We start from the raw sequence: 15,084 nt of genomic DNA on the forward strand, positions 1-15,084 counted from the left end.
TTTCGAATCTTCCAATCACGTGCGTACTGAACCGTGGAGTGGGATCGGTTCGGATTACGAATCAACCGTGATCCGTTGCACCACTACTAAGCACTTTTATTCACTGACTTCTATTTAAGGCGACTGGACATCTGGCACAAGATATTTCTAACAAATCAACTAATGTTATCTGCTTTGCAAGATCAATATATTTAGAATAGGTCACTAATCACCACAGACAACTTTTAAAGATAATTTCCAACTCCATATTTTTATTCCGGAATCTTGCTTTTTGTGATCTATAAAGTTCAAACAATTTTTATTTATGGTAAATGACCTGTATTTATACAGAGCTTTTACTAGTCCCTAAGGACTCCAAAGCGCTTTACACATCCAGTCATCCACCCATTCACGCACACATTCACACACTGGTGATGGCAAGCTACATTGTAGCCACAGCCACCCTGGGGTTTATGTCCTTTAAGTCAACTTTTTATCTGATTGCCTGCCTCTCCGAACTAGAGATGGACCGATCCGATATTACGTATCGGTATCGATCCGATACTGACCTATATTTCTGGATCGGATATCGGAGAAAAATAAAAAATGTAATCCGATCCATTAAATATCACGAAAGCACCTCACAAAACTTGCAACACGCCGTAACTCACCTCAGAACGTTAGCACGTCTGAGCAGTATGCATCACGTGATAGAGCGGCTGTGGCATGCGGGACCAGTCGGTGGTCTGGATAGCATTTGGAGCTTCGCTAGCAACCCGGCATTTCATCTCCGACAAAGTTATCCCGAGAGAAGTAAAGCAAGTGTGTAAGTCCATCTCTGAATGTTTGTAAAGCATTCCTGCGTTAAGCTTAACAAGCGATATATGGAGCGACTGCCTCTCCTGCTGCTACTTCAATCATGAAACTGCTTAACGATCAGCTGATCGGCTTTTCTGTCGCGAGTCTGTCTCTAGTTTGCTTTTGGCCCACTTTGCACCAGAAAGAGGAAACCAGCGGCTGAACAACAGCAGCACGTTTAAGCTTGATCAGCTGTTGTTAGAATTTATTTAATATTACTTTCTACTCCAGGATCTTTTTCTACGTAGCTGACGCTGGTAACTGTGCAGGGGCGGATCTAGCAAAGTTTAGCCAGGGGGACCGATAGGGCATTAACAGGGAAAAGGGGGCACAAAGACATACTTTTCTTTCTTATTCTCATTTAAAATGTCTAGCTTTTAATAAATAATTATCTGACACCCAAAGTTTTAATTTGATGTAAAATGAATAGAAGTCAATTACTGTATATAGTGACTATTAAGTCTAATGTATATATACCCTAGTAAGCTATAGTACTTTTTCCTTTGGGAAGGTACCATCTGTGCAGTCTGCAATTTTGTTGAAGAAAGATGTTGAATCTATTCCCAGATAGCAAGGAGACATTGAACAGATGTTGATTTTCCATCTGAACCATCAGAATCGTCAGGATTGAAATGTCAACACAAAACCAATGTTGAAACAACATTGAAATACTGATGAAACCTTACACTGACATTGAAATAACATTGATTCACTGTTGTTCTGTCATCGTTGATTGTTGATCTATTTATAGTTGACAAGGTGACAACAATCACGTTGAAAAACCATCGATTTATGGTTGAGCGGGAAATTAAAGCTGCTACCACTTGGACTATTCCGCAGCACCCCTATCACATTGGTACATCCCTCCAGGTAACCATTGTCTTGTACAGTAGAGTGGGACATTAGATTTACTCTCAGCGGAATTGACCGGAGAAGGCATCAGTTCATGCACTGCACTGGCCTGCACCACGATTAGTATAAGGTAAGAATGAATGACTTTTGTTCTATTCGTTATTTCCACGGTTGCATTTGGATAACAGTAAAAAAAACAAAACAAAAAACTTGTTAATGTAAAGTTTCGGATAAAATGTGGGAGCCCGAAATTGTGTCTACTTTCATCTTACAATCCGGCAACAAATAAAGTGCACTGCAAACAAAGTCTATCAACAAAGAAAACATTTTCGTTTCATACTTTTCCGTTATATTCCCTTACAAAGCTAGCTTTAACGCTTCGAGGGTTCCTTTGTTCTTGCCGTCACCTCGGCGCTTGACCCAGACTTTCGCTCTGTAGTTGCTTTTTAGCATAGTACTACAAAAAATTGTAAATCTGTGATATATGATTGATAAACGTAAAGGTAACTGTATAAATGTGTTCAATGACTTTGTTACTTTTAATGATTGGAGAGCACCCGCTTCGATTCGCACTCAATTCAAACTTTACGTTGCACGCTCACCTAACTTTACGCTGCACGCTCACCTAACTTGCGTTTGCACCTTTTGTCCACACGTAAACTGCGTTTAGCATTTACGTGTGGACGAGGAAGACGGAGAAAACGCAGCGTCAAAGGTGTGCGCCTATTTTGACACCACACTGTGCGCCAAGTTTTTGTCTCGGTGCCATGAATTCCTACAATGGCAGACTTAGACAAAATACTGTTAATGTTATTATCTTCAGTGTTTAAATGCTTACATATACGGGTTTGCTTGTAATTGTTGCCTATATACATTTTAAGCTATTATTTATTATTTAGTTCAATCAATAGATCAAGTTTTGTAGTGACTATGAAATATATTGTAATTATCTGTTTCCTGTTTATCCTAGACAGGGCAAAAAAGGACTCCAAATTAAAAAAAAGATAAAAATGAAAGACTGGTGCATTGTGCAGTTTAGCACTGGTGGTACAGAAATAGTCCCTAGATCATGGATAAATGGGGAGAAATTGTCATGGCCTCCATATCCTCCGTGAGACACATTCAGGATCCACGACGCAGTAAAGAGGAGAGTTCATCCTGGTGCAACATGGCTCACCTATGCACCAGTCCGACTTCTAATAAGCCATGGTGGGTATCATCTGGATTGGTGTTGTATAAATGTAACAATAACAAGTTTTTCGTGTCCTAATTTATGTCTGGCCATACATTGTGTTTGTACTTCCAGACACATTTCACGAAGCAGAACGCAGTCTTCAGAAATATCTAAGTGAACACTGTGATATGTCTGACCTTCAGTCCGAAGCTGAAACTCAGACCAGTCATAAAAGAAAGCACAAGTAAAACTGTTTTTATTTCACAAACACATCTTTGATTGCTAAGAATTTATGATCTTGTCTTTTATACATATCTGTGGTGCTTGCATACTGCTATATCACCACATAATATAGTCCAAAAAGTGGAAGCTTGTAAACTTTTTATAAATGCAAAGCCGTGTACACTTGTGCACTTCAAAAATTCCTTGTATACTGTACCTTCTTGCACATCTCAGTTTCCTGTGTGTGTTGTTATAAATCAAACTGTAACTTTAGGAAAAAATATTCCAAAAGCACATTTGTAATTACTTATGACCGTTTTCAACTTTTTTTCTTTAGACCAAATCCCCTGTACACATATAGTGACTCAGAGGATGAGCAGCCCACAAAGAAATGGTTTCCCCAGGCCCCTCGAGTGAAAATACCAGGTAATAAAATACTGTCTAGTGTCTTTGTACATATCTGTGTGTGACACAAGGAAACTTTTGATAAGTTGTCTGTATTCTTAAATACTTAAAAAAAATTTATCTTTTTCTGTCAGACCTGACGAGAGCTGTTAACGAACTCCGTGAGGAGGTCAGAGCCATCCGCAATACCGGCTGCAATGAATCGGTAGATGCTGGGGTACTGCCTCTGGATTTGCCCTTGCACAACATTGAGGAGCTAAACAATGCAGAGCCAGCTCTTCAATCACAAGAGGCAAATAAGGCAATGGTAAGTATATAAAGGTTATGTACACTTTGTAACTATAAAGTGTAATAGCTGTCAGATGTGATTTAAATACATAACAACGGCCTGTTGGTTAAACACACAAGCACTTGCATACACATTTAAGACATGAGACACGCTAATTCCATCTCTTAAAATGTGTCTATAGGTGAGACGCTTTGCCTTGATTGGAGCCTGACGCAGCAGTTAGGGGCAAACTCTATGTCCGAGTTTGTCTTTGCACAAGCAGTGCAGAAATGGCTCCGATACGCCCCAGATCATTTGGGTGGTGCAGGACGCACATCATGCAAAAAATTACAAACTTCTGTGAATCATATAAACGTAAATAGGAAACTGTCTTTTAATAAAGTATTTAGCAAACGAAACATGCCTATTGACCTTTTTTTGTTTATTTTTTTTCTCTCTTACATCACATGCAATGCTTTCTTATTTTAGGATATTAATATTGACATGATACATTGTGAGACATTTGGGGTTTTTTTTATAAAGGGTGTCCAATTTAAGGAATAAGTACAATTATGTGTTTAGGTGGTTGAAGTATTGATGGAAACATGCAGTAGTTTAGTATTGGTTAAAATACCTATAAAGAAAGGTAGATTTCCAGCCATGATTTAACTGTTGTTTTAATAAAAAGCAAATATGCGAAAGAGGTGGAAAATCAACACCATAGCTCAACAGTGTTTCAATATCAGAATCTGACATTGTTTCAATGTCAGCAGTATTAGAAAATATAACGTTGAATCAACGTCAGGTTTCAACATTGATTCAACATCAAAACCTGACGTTGTTTCAACGTTAAAAAAGGGTGCAAGAGTGGCGTTAGGTCAACGTCACACTTCAACGTTGATTCAATGACACAGCCTGATATTGACTCAACATTGTTTCAATGTTTCCTTGCTATCTGGGTTTAATATTTCTTGAAAAATAATTGATTTCTGTGCATTTTTTTTTCACACTGCATCAAATTAAGGTTGATTACGTCGATTAAGCATCATGAGGTGGCGCGTGAGGGGTGGTTCCCTATTTTTTATTTATTTATTTTTGTTGTTGCTGGGAGTTGGAACCCTATTAGTTAGGTTGCTTAATATTTATACTAAGTACTCTTTAAAATTCCAGAATAGGGAGGATGGTGTAGGTTTAAGTTTATTAGATTGATCAGTATTGCTGAACTATGAAATATTTTTTTTTGCATACAGGTATAACAGAATAGCTTTAGTGTAGTTGTTGTTTTAAACTTGAGTATGAACTTATACAAAATGCAGCAAGATATTTAAAAAACAGTTTTGTTGATTAAAAAACACTATATCGGATTCATATCGGTATCAGCAGATATCCAAATTTATGATATCGGTATCGGTATCGGACATAAAAAAGTGGTATCGTGCCATCTCTACTCCGAACCACATGTGTGTGGGGTTTCTCTGCTCACAGTCAAAGCTGGGTGACTGACATTATATTAGGAAAACCTAATAAGAACAAAATTAGCAGCGCTGACTTGGCCTTTTGATAAAGTTGCACATCACCCCAGTCAGCATTAGCTGAGAGTGTTTCATTTGCCGAACAAAGAGCCTTAACGTTAGATTAACTGGTGATTCTGGTTTGGCTATAGGTAGGTGTTTCTCTCTCTGTTAGCCCATGGTGTACCCTACCTCTCGCCCCATAGGAGCTGGGACGTCATCCTCATCCTAGATGCTGGTTATTTGGTTAGAAGTGAAAACATACTCTTTGAACATATAATACGTGTTTTAGCTAAAGGTTCAAACAGCTGGGGCTTATGGAAGATGAAACAAGTTTCCTTAATGGGGAAAAAAAACCAGGAACAATTTCTTTATATTATTAAATTACATGTCTGCTACACTGATCATTAACTGGAGCAGACTTTTTGACAAGACCTCATTTACAAAAGTCACAGTTTTATACAACTGAGCTGTAAGCGCCTGCACTTTTTACTAAACCTTTTATATTCTAATTAGGTAGCTATGCTGTAAGTTAGCACTTCTGATAAAATCGCAGTCTTTGGACAAGGAAAATTAATTTTGTTAATTAATGTTAATGGAAATTTACCAAAAAAGAAAACGCTTTTGGTGATAAATCGCATCTGTTATCCCCTCAGACCATCTGTAGTCTGTTGTAATGTAAGATGTGCTGTGTTAGAAATGTGTTCCAACAATAAGGAGGGACAGTAGAGTTGCTGAGTATATGACAGAAAGATAAATATAATCTGTGATTTCATGCACATATACTGTATGCTTAGTGTGCCAGTTTTGCACACTGACTTTACTTCATCATTCGAGCAGTTCTTATTGGGAAAAGAACAGTAAAGCAGTTACACAAGCAAAGGCTGAACTTTCTTTAACCTTGCTCCACTTGATTGCTTAGACCATAGAAAAATAAAATAAGGACCATAGTGGACTACGCGGCCTCAAAGAGCCCTCAGGAGGGTTTAAGAAACTTTTAAAATTAAACATTGTCTGCAGACATTCATTAAAATGAGAGCAATGTCAAAAGAACAAGGCAACTGATGTGACTCAAAAACTGAAAAGGTTGTTTTCAGAGTGTCAGGTTGGCTTCAAAGAGACATACATTTAAAAACGGTTAGTGAGAAGGTTTAAATGAGAAGAAAAAATATTCTCCTTCCCAAAAATGAAGAATACAGAAAGTATTCCACTTAGAACTATGAACCAACTTCTCAGATAAATGGCACCATAGTTTAAAAACACCGAACATCCACATGGAGCCTTTTATTCCTACTTTCTGCAACTCAGGATGCCACTGGGGAAAGTATCTGCAGGTATTTTCCTCAATGCTTCATCTTCTTCACTCTCTGTGGTCTGGTGAACCCCTAAGGTGCGCAAAAGTAGTTGTATGTCAGGCAATTTTCCGACAGACTTTGTGAAACTACCAGGTAGAAATGAACAACATCTTCTGGAACAACATTTAAACTGAGGTTAAACTGAAAACTGAACTTTTCTGTTCTCATAACAAGGAATAATTTGCTTGCATTGTTTCTTTTATTCCTCATCCAATCTTCAAACATACAGGTAATTCTTTATTCTATAAGTTTGTGCCTGTAGGTCAGCTGCAAGCTCTGCAGAAGTTCTGCAAAGTGTACGTACTTCGGCCACCTTCTTCACTTGGGAACGTCAGCATATTCTAATTATGTTAGCCCGCTCTGCCTAGTTGCATGGCCTTGCTTTCCAATGAATCACTGTTAATCCCATTTTTTGCTACTTAAATATATATATAAAAAATCGGTCTCTAGCATGCAGCCTGAAAAATAGCAGGGGACCTGCGCTCAATATCTTTGTCCAATAGTATTGTAATTGTGTGGGGCTAAGGTGGCGGGAGCACAGCGCCTTGGTTTGGATATTGCCTGGTTAGATTTCCCTTGAGCCTGATGCAGTGTAAGTAGTCTCTCAAGGTCTCTCTTGCTCACATGTGTCTGTCCCCTCCTCTCTATTTAACTGTCTCTCTGCCTCCGTCTGGCTGTCGCACCCACTGCGCCATGGGAGAGAAAAAAGCATGTCCCACCTCTCTGTCACAAAGCAAAAGGAACAGAGACAGTAGCACAAAACAAAAAAAGTGTGAAACCATGTGAAGGTACTGATTTGACTTTAGTAATCTGGTTCATGGACAGCTCTGTAACCGGTTTAATCACTCACTTCCCACACCTTGATATCTCCCCTCTTTTTGCCTTTTTGCCACTGGGTTTCTCTTCTTGTCTTGGCCTCTTTACTTTTCTCCCTCTCTGACTCTGTTCATTTACACTTGGCAGGAGAGCGAACGGATGGCCCTTAATTCTTCTGCTGCAGCCTGGACGAGCTGGCTGGAGACACAGGGCCATTTTGAGAAATAGGATTAAGGGGGAAAAAGTTCAAAAGTACAAGAGGGGAATAGGACAGCGAGTGACAGCGAGAGGGAGAAAGCCGAGGAAGGGGATTATGAAAAAGAGATGGAATGCGTGGGAAGTCTGACACGTCATCTCGTGTTCTCTCGCAGAAGGTGAAAAATGTTGTGTAAAGATGGGAGAGTGTGACAGACTGGCTTTAAGTCCCTGCGCTGCACTGCCTGTGCTGCAAATATGGAGGTGATGAATAAGGCAGCGTTGTTGGCTGCTAGTCAGAATTAAACTATGCAGTTGGAAACTTTAATTTTGACACAGGCCACATATTTGGTAAGCCCAACTTTTGATTGGCTAATGCATCTTAATAGCTTTAGAGGTATAAAAGGTTGGGTGATGTTTGTAGTTTGAGAAAGACAATGTATATATGTGTGTGTGTGTGTATAAATGATGACCTCTTGTCGTAAAATGGTTCACTGCGATGAACTTTGAAGCATCTGTCTGACGTTTTCCCAGCGTTCCCATGTGATGGTAAACAAGAATGGATAGCATCCAGGGCTGAACATAATAACAGCAGATGACTGCCATCTTTCTCGGTGGCGTGTGAGAGATGTGCATTTCCGTTGCTCAATTTGTCAAACGATCGCATTCCCATTCTGGTAAAAATGACTAAAAATAGTTCAGTTCAAGTCATCAATAACATTAAAAACTCAGTGACAAAAAGTGAAAATGAGGAAATATGATTAAAGCCCGACAGCTTCATTAAAAACAATCATTCAAGTCTACATCCATCCAGTGGTGCAGATGAATGTACAGAGGAGCATCTGTGTTGTTTAATATGTAAACGTTTGAAATGTAGCTATTAGAAAAAACATCATCCGTCAGTTATTGTTTCAGTGTTTGAAATTCAGTCTGATATTACAGAGGATTATGTTTTTCTTTTTTCTGCTCTTCTCCAGAGCTTTTAACAAGGTGGGAGTAAAGCAAACCGCTTTCCTCCACCTCCCACTCTCTTCTCCTACATTACTTTCCTTCCTTTTGAGACAAATAACCAGATTAATATTTCAGAATAAAGAAAATCTAACAATGTTGATATGAAAACTTATTTTATGTTTAATTATTCTGTGACAATAAATCCGTATAGAATTAGCGATGCTTACAGGATCCGTGAGGCGGGTGGGCAAGACCTTCATCACCGCTCATATTCCAGTGGACCAGCAAATGTGGGTGCAGCTGGGCAATGATAATATCCCATGTAGCCACAATCATTAGATAAGCAATTGCACTTACACAGCAAATTTTAATTTTGAATTACAATAAACCCGCCTGTAAGTCTCACCTTTTAATAACCTGGGAAATTATGAGTGAGAGAATCATAACCAGCTTTTCAGTCCAACACCTTAATTACACCAGCCTTGCTTTTCCATCATCTGTCAGAGACACTACCAGAGGGCACACACGCACGCACGCGCGCGCACGCACACACACACACACACACACACACACACACACACACACACACACACACACACACACACACACACACACACAGACGATGTAAAATGTAATTGTGAGGCACTAGATTGGACTCAGCAGACGTGTTTAAAATGTGTAAGAATAGTATCGTGTGGTTGAATGCAGGGTCTCTGTTTATCTGATGTAAATATCATTTAATTTACAGCCAACTGTTAGGAACAGGACATTTATAAGTATGAATTTCATGAGCATCACCACTACAGCCTCAAACCAGCACTGTGGCAACAAATCTTGAAGCACGTTACATTTAGAAATGCATGAAACCCAAGATCAGCACGGAGCACAGATAATGTGTTTCCAAGCCTGGGAAAGAAAACGTGTATTTTGTTCATGTTTTTCACCAAAATATGACCAAAATAGTTTTTGTGAAAATCTGAACAAAAATAAAATGACAGTGTTATTCTGTAGCAGTTGTTTAAGAAGTTTCCACTTGGTAACGATATTAAGTGCACTGCAGCAGGAACTGTTCAAAGCCATTTTTAAAGCTCACAGGAGGAAGCATATGGATGTCACTTACTTCTTTACAGCTAAATACCCTTTGTGCAAATGTGCAGGTTCTTGCATTAATTTGAGAGAAAACAGGATTAGAGCCAGGCACCACTCCCACACTGACAATCTTTAAGGGCCGCTATCAAATGATAGATTCATTGTCATTATTGTTGTTGTAAATACATGGTTTGCAAAAGAATTTTGGAAATAACATGCAATATGCTTCATTATGGCTGAGGGGTACATAAAACGAGGATTAGCTATGAAATGTAGCCAGTTTTTATTTATTCAGAAAATACAAAACTAAATATAAACTTAGACAAAATGTGAAATTGTTACATCCCTACGGAGAGGAAACCAGGTCAGCAATCTAAGATTAACATTCTTATTCAGAAAAACTGAAAGCCTACTCCTGTGGGTCCACTTCCCCCCTCCCACAAAAAAAACCGATGCACAGATAAACAATGCAGTCAACAAAGCAAACGGTGACTCACTCACACCCACATGTCAGTTACCTTCGCGCAGTTCATGTGACGGGGCGGCATCGTTGCTTCAGAGGAACCTTTTACTCTGCAAGGGTTAGCGAGTGTGATGTAGGTGTAAAAACAGATGATGCTGCACCAGTGAAGTTTGTGTCAAACACTTAGCAAACAGAGCATCTTGTGTGCCAGTCGATATGAAACTTGCACAGGTCAAACCGATGTCGGGTTTATGCAATCTCAGCCTGTGCTGCTAATTCCCATAAAAGCTGGATAGAGCATCTCTTCAGGGTACCAGGAAGCAATGTGTGATGTCTAACAGATGGATGAAAGTCACCATGCCCTTCTTTGTGTTTTCCCCCCCATGCAAAAAATTCAAAGTTGCAATGCCCTGTAACTTCTGTCACACTGCTAATGCTAAGCCTGTTCTGGTTTCCACAGTAGTCTATTTAATAATGATGATGTCCTCTCTTTGTGCGGTCAGTGCAACTCACATATTATTGATGTAGTCAACACAAAAAACCAGAATGCCCCCGAAAGATCACATAGCAGTTATGGCCTGAGAAAAGCTGCATATTTTCTACTGCAAAGTGTTTGTTAGAGTTAAATAGACAGTGCTGAAATTAAAGGAACTTAGATGAGAACTACTTTCAAGTTATAATAGTTAATAATAGGCAAAGAAAAAGCAAAACCAAGAGTTATTATGAATGTTTTCAGCCTCCAGGGTCAAATCAGACTGATGGGGAAAAAAGGAAAAAATGTGTATTCGGCCTAATATTTCAACTGATGATTTAATGTGTGCATAATGAAAAATAATATATCCCCCATAAATATCTGCTGGGTAGATTTGGTGTCATGCGCCCCAAGTGTGCAGTGTATCATGATATTGCCGTGCCAGGGCAGTAAATGGCTGGCATAGCAGAGCATGGCCTGCCTCATTCTGCGTGTTATGGTTTCTCCGCGCCCATTTTATAGTGGCAGCACTTAAAACAGTGACGTGCTATAATTCTGCACTTTCTGCAGCCAAACGCTATAACACTGTGTAGAAAAGGTGGAGGTGGAGATGGGGTTGAGCAAAGCACAGAGGGGAGGAAAACTGTATAAAGAATGAGGGAACGGGCGCAAAGGGTGTGTATGTGCATGCATGCATACACGTGTGCTGTACATTTGTTTTACATCCAAACGCCTTTGTTATAAGCTCACTGCCCGAGGCGGAACAAATGACTGTAAATGGAACTATTAGTGAAACACGGAGGGTGAAAGGAGGAATTCAAATTAAAGTGTTTTCGCTAGCCACTTGCTTTCCTTCAATCTGCATAATTACGGTTAGGACACCAAGCACTTGTGTATGCATGTGTGTGTACATTTGTACATTCAACCAGGCATTAGGGGTCACAGAGGTTTCCTTTGATTTGCCAAGGTTATGAACACCAAGCATGTTTCCTTTCATTATCACCACAGGAGCTGTTTTAATTACAAAGGAGGGAAAGTTGATGTGGAAGCCATTCTTTCATGTTTAGTGCCTTCATCGTCCAGCTGCGCACAGATTCACAATCAATATAAAACAATGATGATATTTAAGTTAGAAATGACACCTGTGCTAAAATTAGAGGTTTGTATCAGCTCAATAAAAAAAAAAAATCATTACATAAATGCATGAATGTGGATTCAGAGTGCTGTGAAAAAGTATTTGCCCCCTTCCTGATTTCTCTTTTTAAAGTTATTATTCTGTTTTTTGTTGGATTTCCTTTATTAAGGGAGAAAAAGCTGTCCAAACCAAGCCTGATGTGAAAAACCATAAATTAACTGTCATTAATCAAAAGTTTTGGAAAGCTGAGTTTAGTTAGTTCATCCCTGAATGCCGCAGAAATGTGGTGAGGTCATTTTAAATCAATTATTGGAATTAAAGTTAAAATGATGCTGTTTCTTGTTTCAGGAACTGCGTCTGAACTACGATGTCTCACCACTATGTCACAATGTGTCAGAGTAATGGAAGAAACTTGAGGTAGGTGGTAAAACAGGAAAACAGACACATTTTTTTCTATCCGATTTAAATGTTGACTTTCAGCTTTAATTCCAAGGGTTTGACAAAAATATTGAAACTGTTTAGAAATTACAGCCATTATTGTACACACTCCCCTATTTTTAAAGTTTTAAAACTAATTGGATGGTTGACTGACAAGCAGTTTCATGGCTAGTTGAGGCCTGTTTCCTTGTTCTTTCATGACAAGCTGGTGTTATAAAACTCTCATCCATATTGATCCTAAGTGTAGAACTTGCATTGGGTAGCTGTTCACTGGAACTCTTAATGAGGTCCAAAGAGATGAGGCCATCATTAGAGTGAAAAACTAAATAAACTTATCAGAGAAACAACAAAAAAATTTAACATTCTAAAAAAGAAGGAACGCACTGACCAACTCATCAAAGCTGAAAGTTCACGGATGACACCTAAAGTGAACAATGACATAATCATTAACATGGTTAAGAAAAAAAAACTTCACAACATCTAACGAAGAAGTAAAAAAACCTCCAAAACAGGCAGGTGTATTATTATCATGGTCTAAAATCAGCAGATGTGTAAATACAATTTACAACAAGGTGCAAACCACTCAAGAAGACAGAGGCCAGATTAGATTTAGCCTCTAAAAGAGGCTGCACAGCTCTGGAATAAAATTCTTTGGACAGATGAAACCAAAGTTAACTCGACTGATGGGAGGAGAAAAGCATACCGCATCATCGGTCAAACATGGAAGAGGCAATGTTATGACATGGGCATGTATGGCTTCCAGGGTCTAGCGTTTGTTGACGACATGACTGCTGATAGAAGGAGCAGTTATTAAGTCTACACAGTTAAAACGCTCAGATTCAGCCAAATGTTGCAAAACGGGTTTAACTGAGCTTCCTAGTGCAAATGGATAATGACCCGAAGCAAACTGCAAAAGTAACCCAACAGTTTCTCAAGGTAAAGACATAGGATACATAGCCAAGATAGTCACCTGATATCAACCCAACAAAGCATGCTTTTCAGTTACTGAAGATAGAACTGAAGGCTGAGAGAAGCTGCTGCAACAAAAGTCTGGCAGTCACAGACTATGAAGAATCTTCATCCAAGTATTATGGCCAATACTTATTTTTAAAATGACGTTAGTTTGTCCAGTTAACTTTGAATGCAGGATTATGAATAGTAATGGGTATAATTCTTAAACCAGGGATGCGATACTTTTTGTACAGGATCAATTTTCTATTGTATAAAAGATGCAATGTTCTCTTCTCCCTCGCTTCTCTTTCACCTCAAATACGTGGGGCTGATGGCTGGCCCCTCCATGAGTCTGGTTCAGCCAGAGGTCTCATCCAGTTATAAAAGGAGTTTTTCCTCTTCGAGTTACCTAGGGGATCATCTCATCTCCAAGTCGTCTATTTATGTTTTATGCTTTACCTTATAATACTTGCCTTGAGATGATTATCATTGCCATTTCATGGTATATGAAAAACTGAATATAAACGTTTGAACCTGTAAATGTATCACAGTTCTGCAGTGAAGCTACCATTTGTCATCTGATTATTTAGCTTAACTCTGACAAACTTTAGCCATGTATTTTCATCTTCGGAGAGTGACACAGATCTCCAAAGATCTATGTGTTTTAATGCAGACAGAGTTTACGGTATACACCTAGCACGGCGTCACAGCTCGAGTTGTGCTGCTGCTTAGCATCATTGTGCTTGTCAGTAAGAAAAAAAAAAAGGTACAGCACTCGCAGAGTAAACTTATTATTTACAGTTTCCTAATGCACAGGAATGCAGCCGCAGGTATGAGATGACTGAAACAATAAATCAAGGTGCCAGCCAGCAGTGGGAAATACTAGGTATCCCTCATTAATTGAAGCAGTAGCAGCGGCTGGCAGACTGGCTGCACTGGGGCCAGGCCATCCTCGGGTCAGTCTGGACGATAATCAAAAACTATGATTGTATCAGCAATGCCCCTGAAGCACGGTGACTGGCAGGAGGCAAAGGAACACCGAACAGTATCAGGCACAAAATGCAGAAGATTCACTGACAGAAACACTGAGAAAGACAAAAAATACATAAATAGAGAGAAAAAAGGGAATAAAGTAAAGAGAAAACAGCTTTAAGAAATCACAGACCTCCAGTGGGGCAGATGATAAAAGATGTGAAACGCTGATGTGTACACAGAAAGTGTGAAGAGAAAAGAGTGAGCGACAAGGAGTTTGGGATTCATAGCTGGTGTATGAAAGAGCAATGGGGGTGAAAGGTTGGGGGGGTGGAGGAAGATCAATCATGTGGAATAGCAAAAAGACCTTTCAACAAACTGGCTTTAATCTTCTGACAATGAAACAAACTGGTCTTGATTTGAAACGTCTTCCTGGGGCGCGAGGGCCCCCGCTTCTAATAGCTCCCCTCTGTGAACAAGCTAAATCTTCAGCGGAGGGCAAGTTCAGCCCAGAACTCGTCTCTCGCTGCACGTACATAACACAGCAGAGGCATGGGAAAGCAAGAAGAAAACCCTACCTGTTCCAAAGAGAGCTTAGTGGGAACATGACCATTTATAAGCAGGGCACTTATGGCTCATATTACTCATGTAGCACCTAAAACACCAAAGTGAAATCAACATAGAGAAAAAAAGATTACATAATGAGAGAGTTCTAAAAAAGCCTCATTTATATTTCATCCCTTAGGCAACCTTTCCTCTAAATATTTATTAAGTAATTAAAATAAAAGTTAAAAGCATCTGAAGCTTTAAGTCCTCTGGTGGTGTTGTGGATAAAAAGCTCACTTACAGTTAGTTCTTTTGAAAATTCTAAGCTTAAACCAATGCCATCTAAAACATATCTGAGGAGTAAAGTACTCTGAAAAAGGGAGCCAGCTATCATGGGATCAATTAATGCTTTGCTTTAACGCTAATGGTGCC

The 15,084-nt window shown here is 39.3% G+C and overlaps 2 protein-coding genes across 2 annotated transcripts in view; one reads left to right on the forward strand and one right to left on the reverse strand.

The window, feature by feature from the left end:
* The window catches only part of samd12 (sterile alpha motif domain containing 12), a 145,361-nt gene that overhangs the window by 47,610 nt on the left and 82,667 nt on the right, over window positions 1-15,084 (reverse strand). The gene's annotated exons all lie outside the window — the stretch shown is intronic.
* Window positions 1,169-4,208, forward strand: LOC309698043 (uncharacterized protein). The gene is made up of 6 exons (XM_082520314.1): window positions 1,169-1,819; window positions 2,660-2,898; window positions 2,996-3,107; window positions 3,423-3,511; window positions 3,625-3,797; window positions 3,961-4,208. The coding sequence occupies exons 3-6, from the start codon at window positions 3,052-3,054 to the stop codon at window positions 3,988-3,990; spliced, it is 348 nt and encodes a 115-aa protein (XP_082376440.1). The 5' UTR covers window positions 1,169-1,819; window positions 2,660-2,898; window positions 2,996-3,051; the 3' UTR covers window positions 3,991-4,208.

The sequence above is a fragment of the Aulonocara stuartgranti genome (genome assembly GCF_965226115.1).
Source record: "Aulonocara stuartgranti genome assembly, chromosome: 22".
Classification (NCBI taxonomy): Eukaryota; Metazoa; Chordata; class Actinopteri; order Cichliformes; family Cichlidae; genus Aulonocara; species Aulonocara stuartgranti.

What these genes read in the sequence shown, in the direction of transcription:
- LOC309698043 (XM_082520314.1), top strand. Translation starts at nt 3,052, where the DNA reads ATGTCTGACCTTCAGTCCGAAGCTGAAACTCAGACCAGTCATAAAAGA. An exon ending in AGTCATAAAAGAAAGCACAA is followed by an intron (nt 3,108 to 3,422) that starts GTAAAACTGTTT and finishes TTTTTTCTTTAG; the next exon opens with ACCAAATCCCCTGTACACAT. An exon ending in CCCTCGAGTGAAAATACCAG is followed by an intron (nt 3,512 to 3,624) that starts GTAATAAAATAC and finishes TTTTTCTGTCAG; the next exon opens with ACCTGACGAGAGCTGTTAAC.